The 7,450-nt window shown below is 45.7% G+C and overlaps 1 protein-coding gene across 1 annotated transcript in view; it reads right to left on the reverse strand.

The window, feature by feature from the left end:
* The window catches only part of TNC (tenascin C), a 49,430-nt gene extending 45,899 nt beyond the window's left edge, over positions 1–3,531 (reverse strand). Inside the window, 3 exon segments of the mRNA XM_009994318.1 lie at positions 438–1,027; positions 1,029–1,740; positions 3,069–3,531. Coding sequence (XP_009992620.1) covers positions 438–1,027; positions 1,029–1,740; positions 3,069–3,531 — 1,765 coding nt within the window.
* Between the last annotated feature and the right edge of the window lie 3,919 nt (positions 3,532–7,450).

Below are 7,450 nucleotides of genomic sequence, written 5' to 3' on the forward strand. Positions count from 1 at the left end.
ACTCTGGATACATCTCCCTCTTCTCCATAGCTAGAACAGTTGCTTTTCAATACTTTTTAATTTTTTTTTATTTTATTTTATTTTTTAGCATCAGAAGGTACTATGAGAAACTGAAAGGTTATGGTGACAAACTCCAGCCAGTGCTAGGTACAGGTGCAGTGACATTGTGATAGGAGCAAGTTTGGAGATAACAAATGGACTGCAGCACCATTAATGGCCTCACTGGCTTGCTGACACCAGCAACCACTACACTAGATAGCCCTGAAAAATAAAGGAGGCCAAGAGCTTGTTACTGGTGTTATTTCTCTGATTCAGTTGTGGGGACTCTTATGAAGAAGAATGGCAACAGGATCCAGCTGTATGGAAAAGGCTCATAGGGTGTCTGAGGCTGCTAAATGGACACACAGAAGGGGTATAAAAAGGACATTGCAACCTACCATGGGAGCAGTCGTCCCCCATGTACCCATCCTCACAGACACACCGTCCGTTGACGCAGCGGCCCACGTTGTTGCAGTCGTTGGGGCAGGAGTGCTCACTGCAGTCCTCCCCCGTGAAGCCCTCATGGCACACGCAGCGCCCGTTGACGCAGCGCCCGTGCTGGTGGCAGTTGTTGGGGCAGGCCAGCTCGCCGCAGTCCTCGCCGGTGAAGCCGTTGTCACACTCACAGCGCCCCTCCACACAGCGCCCACGGTTGTGGCAGTCGTTGGGGCACCCCAGCTCCCCACAGTCCTCCCCTGTGTACTCCTCTGCACACACACACTGCCCGTTGACACATACGCCGTGGTTGTTGCAGTCACTGGGGCAGCGCAGCTCCCCACAGTCGCTCCCAGTGAACCCCTCATGGCACACGCACTGCCCGTTGACGCAGCGCCCACGGTTGTGGCAGTCGTTGGGGCACCGCAGCTCCCCGCAGTCCTCCCCGATGAAGCCCTCATGGCACACGCACTGCCCGTTGACGCAGAGCCCGCGGTCGTGGCAGTCGTTGGGGCACCGCAGCTCCCCGCAGTCCTCCCCCAGGTACCCCTCAGCGCCCACCCACACAGCGCCCGCGGTTGTGGCAGTCGTTGGGGCACCTCCTCTCGCTGCAGTCATCCCCCACGAAGCCCTCGTAGCAGACGCACAGCCCGTTCTCACAGCGCCCGTTGCCGTTGCAGTCGTTAGGGCAGGTCAGCTCCCCACAGTCCTCCCCCGTGAAACCCTCCTCGCAGAAGCAGGTCCCGTTGACGCAGCGCCCGCGGTCGAAGCAGTCCTTGGGGCAGATGAGCTCGCTGCAGTCCTCGCCGGTGTAGCCCTCGTCGCACACGCACTCATTGTCCACGCAGCGCCCGCGGTTGTGGCAGTTGCTGGGGCAGAGGGGCTGGCTGCAGTCCTGGCCGGTGAAGCCCTCGTGGCACACGCAGCGCCCGTTCACGCAGCTCCCGTGGGCGCTGCAGGGCGGGGAGCACAGCTCTGCGCTGCAGTCTGGGCCGCCGTAGCCCTCGAAGCACATGCACACCCCGTTCACACACTTGCCCTGGTCATTGCAGTCAGCTGGGCAGGTGAGCTGGCTGCAGGCGTCACCGGTGAAGCCTTCATTGCAGATGCATTTGCCCTGGACACAGAGGCCGTGGTTGGAGCAGTGGTTTGGGCACTCGGGTTCAGAGCAGTTGGGGCCTTTCCAGCCAGGCTCACAAACACATCCACAGATCTCAATGCTGTAGTTGCCATGGCCACTGCAATAGGGGGTTGTGTCCAGACGACCTGTACCAACGATCAGGAAAACCCATTACTCTCTTGGCTCTGGAATGTGTTAAGCCAGTGTGGCTCACACAACCTAAACATGGTCTGATTTTACAGAGTCACAGCATCTTTCTGCTTGGAAAAAACTTCTGAGATCACTGAGTCCAACCATATCCTAATTCTACCAACTATTAACCCAACTCTACCAAGTCCAGTGCTAAACCACGTCCCTCAGCACCACATCTATATGTTTTTTAAACATCTCCAGGGATGGTGATTCAATCACCTCCCTGGGTAGCCTGTTCCAGTGTTTAATAAAACTTGCAGTGAAGAATTTTCTTCTAATGTCTAATCTGTCTATCAATGGCCATCTTTAACCCTGCCCAATTTCTTCCAATTTTGGATAGAGAAATGCAATCTGGGGTAGCACCCTGGCCCAGGCCTAAGCCAAGATACACCCATCTCTTCATCACCAGCCTGCAATAATTTTTCCCAACTCCCTACAGGATATATACTTCCAGAACCACCAAAGCTTTTGAACGAGAATTCCTCCTTCTTCCTCCAGTGAGATTTAGTTTGCCAGCAATGCTTTAATTAGCACTAATGCCAGGGAAGAGGCCCTACCATCTACTTGGTAAATGAGCATGCTGGATTCCTCTGCCCTTCTCAAAATCCCTCTTCCACTGACTGAGCAGCTTTCCTGACTGCTTCACTAGGGCATGCACCGTGAAGCATTATTCACCAAATCACTCCAGAAAATAAAAAGCCAGGCAGCATGCTGGATCATCAACTGTGAGGCTGGCTCCATGCTCAGAGACTTATGTTACTGCTGAGAAGACCTGTTTTCTCTCTTGTATGGCCAATTTCTTACCACAGTTTAATAACCAGCCAGAAGGATGCTTCCCCCCCCTTCTCTAACTATTTGCTATTGTCTATTGCCTTGTGGCCTGCTGTATTTTATTGGTCTCTGTTAAAGAAAACTTGGAAATGAAGCTGGTTACATTGGCAGCTTACTCAAGGGGACAAAATGTGGAGCCAAGAGCTTGGACTGCATGAGTCTTAATCTTAACTATGACACAGATTGTCACCATGCCCAGGTGCTGTACATGCTGAATGCCACAGCTACAAAGCAGCCCAGGCAGACTTCTGGCCCACAGATTCATACAAACCGAAAAATTGTGAATGAGCGAATCTTGCAAGCTGGCCAAATAAATTCCTTGTTTTGATTAAGTTTCAAATTTAACAGTTGACTTTTGCTTGTTCCTGAAACAGATATGAGTATCTACTCTAAATAAGATCCACAGACAGTACAAGAATTTCCCAAAGAGCAGCTCTCCAGTCTGCCTTACCTTCTGCTGCCTGGGAATTGGGACAGCATCCAGCCCCACTGGCACACTGTTCCCGTAGGGAGGATACCAGCCCCTCCAGCTCCTCTAGTCTGCTCAGCAGATCCTTAATGTCTGGGGCAGCTGCACAGCCACAAGCCCGACGGGGAATGTTAATACGATGTGTGAAGACAATCTGGTTCCCCTCATTCACTGTGTGCTCCTCGTAATTCTTGACGGGTTCAATTTCTGCCTTCAGGTCTGCGTCACCACTTGCTGTATCCAGATCCACAGAGCAAAGGGAGCCAACAGGCAACTTAATGTTGTAGACATGGTTAAAAACCACTGGCTGATTATCCTCTGGCAAGGTGACGTTTAGCCCAGTCTCCCGCTTCTGACGGACAATGCGCTTGATGAGTCCCCCACTGACATGTTGGTGAAGCAAAGCTAAGATTGCACAGGCCAAAACCTGGGTGAGGAGTCCCATTGTGGTGTTCAATTCCTTTTCAAAGCTGATGGAGTCCTATATATGTTTGGCCTTTGCAGAAAGTGGAGAGCCAGCTCAAACCAGGTCAGGTTATTCTCTCCTCTCCTGGCACACTTGTTGCCTGAAAGAAGAAGGAGCAGTATGAGGGATGAAACACAGCTACACCACCATCCAACAACAGGCTTCAATATTTCCTCTTTCTCCTCAGTCCATACCTGTTCCTTTCAAATTATATGAGCCAGGGGAGCTGAAAGACATCTATTGATTTCCATGTGCAATCAACCCTCCAGCATGGTGAGTGAGAACCAAAGCAGCTAATAGTCAGACTACATAAGTGCATCTAGTAAATGTAACCTTAGCATTTGGTTTTCTTTCTACTGCCAGGAAAGCTTGGTCATATTATTAGGTCAGTGACTGTACTTTCACTAGTTAGGAGCTCTTGAAATGTCTCTTGTAATGGAGGGGACAGCAATTTGCCCTCTAAACACCACTGTTTTAATGAGAATTCATTTGTCAGATGGGAGTCTTACTTCTTCAACATTTCTGCTTCCCTCACAATGCAGAGATCATTTTTTCCACATGCTATCCCAGCTGCTTTTATTGAAAAATAACAATAACACATCAGACACTTTATTGAAGTTCATTTTTCATGGACAATGTTGAGCTCAAAGAGAACTTCACTCTTTTTTTACTGGGGAATAAATCAGAAGTAAACAAGCAGCAGTGGAGAGACTTCTTGTAACTGAAGAGAATTCAGCTTTAAGCTATTTTTAACACTTAACTCATTTGTCCATAAACATCTGCAACCCCTGTCTGCACTAGAAATGATCACAAGGTAGCTAACAGAGAATAAAGGAGACAGACAGTGTCCAAGTCTCATTTGTGACTCAGGCCAACCCCTAAATTGGGTTGAGAGTTCATGAAACAGGATTTGAAGGGGGATATTACTCTCAAACACTCCCACTTGGGGCTTGCAAACGTATGGAAAATCCATGCACTGTACACTTTTTGCCCTGAGAAAAGGTGATATCACTGCTAAACTTGGTGTCTAGTCCTGAAATAGTTATTTAAGGGACAGGCTGCTTGACAGATGCATCACCAATGGAAAATGGAGCAAACTGGAAGCAGCTCTGCATCTGATTCTTATTGGAATTTAGTGAAAGTCGAGCTGTAATTTCCTTAGAGCTTTCTAAAGTCCCAACCTACAAGAATACAGGTCTTACCCAAAGCAAGAAAATTTACTGTAGTTTTTTTCTGCTGACTGATGTGAGTTTACATATCATACGATGAGACAAATTTATTTATTTTTTTAATATGCCTGGAAAATGACAAGAGCCACTGTCACCTCCACTGCTGATGACAGCCACATGAACACCATTACTTCTACTGGATACTCATTGCATGAAAGTCAGCCAAAACTCTCAGCCTACAGATAGTACTGGAAGACCACATTTATCTAAGCTGACATAATTTAGAAGTTTGTGGGGAAAGTAGCCTAAAAGCAGCATTCCCTGCTTCTGTGAACTTTGTGTTTTGACACCTAGTGTGATGTCTGAGCTCATTCACTTCAGGTGTTTCTCATCTGACCTCTCAAGGACACAGCAGGATTAGCTGAGCTGCACTCCTAGATCTGACATCTATAAAACAAGACACCTTCAGACAATTATTTATACATTAGCCATATTTTTGGCTGGAAGATCAAAGATGACACCCTTCTCTCCAATTCCCTTCTCTTACACATATCTAAACAACAAATCAGACCACAATGGACCACCCAGGAACAGGCTGTTTTGAGAGAAATGAAAGCCACAGCAACTGTCAGGCTCTGTTATTTCTTCATTTTTCCTCATCTTCTTCCCTTACAAACAGTTAATGTAGATTGTATTTTAAACCTGCTTCTTGGAGACTCCCTCTCTGCCCTTTTCGCAGACACCAGCTGCTGGGTTATTTACAGGTACCTAAAAGTCTTGCAGCAGGAGTTTGTGAAAGAAGATTACTCTTTTCATCTTGAGTTTGGCCGTGCTATAATGCATATTTAAGGAGCTGGGTGATGTTGTAGTGTATCTCTCAGGTACGTTGAGAGTCTTTTATGACCAAGAATGTGTTGATTTTTTACAAGCATTTTGTCCAATATGGAATATTACTCATCCTTAAGAATTGTGTTCATTGTGTCTTCTTGCAACTCCAGCTAGAACAGAATTGCTTAAAAAATCTTACCAATTATTATGTTGTTCTTCTGCAAAATATTTTGCTTGTCAGGCAGAACAATAAAGTCTAAGCAGCTCCTGTTCTCCCAGTCTGATCAGTGGCCATGGACTTAATGGGCAGGACTTATCTTTTACTTCTCACACCAGAGAGCGTGTGCCTCTTCCCTTAGGCTCAGCCACAACATAAATAATAACAAAATGTGTTGTGTCCTCTCACAAATGTCTTAAATTTCCTTGTCTAGGATTTGCTTCCTGCAAGACTGAATTTTGCAGTTGTGTCACTTAATGAGCTGTATACTGGCACCAGATAAAAAATAGATTCAAGGGGGTGTAGCTCAGTCATCTGAGGCCTGATATGCACATATTTACTTCCAAGAACACTCAGACTTACCCATCTGAGTACAACCTGTGCAGGTAAAGGCTGAGCAATGACACCTTGGAGCATTAACACTGGATGCACCAGCTGTCATTGGAAGAGTATTCTTTCTTTTCAGAATGTGTAAGATCATCTTTAGAACCCAGGAACTTAATGAATGATAGATATTAACTTGTTAGTCTAGCTGCCCAAGATAGAGATCCAAGTTTCTCTCTGACAAATTTGCTGTCCGTTTCAAAGTGACATGGAAAGAGAGCAATGGCTCAGCTACTAGGCCAGTAGTGGTGTTCAAAGTTTGGAATCCCTGCAAGAAGGATTGGGTTCAAGTTCAAGTCTGAAGGGTATGAAGTTAATACACACTTTTTTCACCCCTGCCACAGGCTCAGTCTCAATCTCCCCTCTACTCCTCTGGCTTGGCTGGCTCAGAGCATGCTGCTATGCACTGTACAGATACTTTAGCTTACTGCCAAAATCAGAAGCTATGACTTGAGAAGTTAATCATGGCATTTATGTAGGAAAAGTTTCAGAAAAAACAACAACAACAAAAAAAACCAACAAAAAACCTTGTATAAACTCTAAGAGTTAAGTGTTCTGCTAAGAGAAAAAAGACCATTGCTAGAAAAGCACTCCTTAAAAATCTGATCACTAGCTGGTGATACTTCTAGTCATACATGATGGAAGTTGGATGGACTGTCAATAGCACAAAGGAAAGGAATATTTTTTGTTTCCACTGCAGTCCCTTTCATCTGAGGATCTGAAAGCACATCATAGTCTGGCTGTCAGAAGCTGAGAAAATGTCAGGGTTATTTTTTTGTTTAGACATTCTTTCCCTACCCTGCCATCAGAACTTTTTCAGAATATTTCCATGTAATTAGATATACTTCTTAATAGGAAATTTTCAATCAATCTTGAAAAAAACCCAGGAATCCTGACTCCCAGGAAATACTAAGCAAAAATAATATACAAATATTTTCCTTCCCCAAAGACATAATTGCTGCAAACCAGCAGGTGTGAGAAACTAAATTAATGTTTGCATAGTTTGAAGTTCTAGTGTTCCACTCTAGTCTCTGGCAAATTCAGGAGTGACAGAGTTGTGAGGTAATTTGTAGGTACATGGAGTGATAAATATGCAAATGAGAACCCTGTGCAATTTTAATTAAAAGAGATTGCAGCAGTGAAGAAATGGAAGTGTTAAAAAATATCTCAGCTGTGCTTCTTAAAGGAGGCAGAAGGATGATGAGAATTGCTCAGACACCCTCTACGTGTCATGACTTGGAAATCAGACTTAAAGAGGGCAGGAGAAAAAAAAAACCAACAATAAACAATTCCTTTCTAA

This window comes from Chaetura pelagica, unplaced genomic scaffold (assembly GCF_000747805.2).
Source record: "Chaetura pelagica isolate M959 unplaced genomic scaffold, ChaPel_1.0 scaffold132, whole genome shotgun sequence".
Taxonomy (NCBI): Eukaryota; Metazoa; Chordata; class Aves; order Apodiformes; family Apodidae; genus Chaetura; species Chaetura pelagica.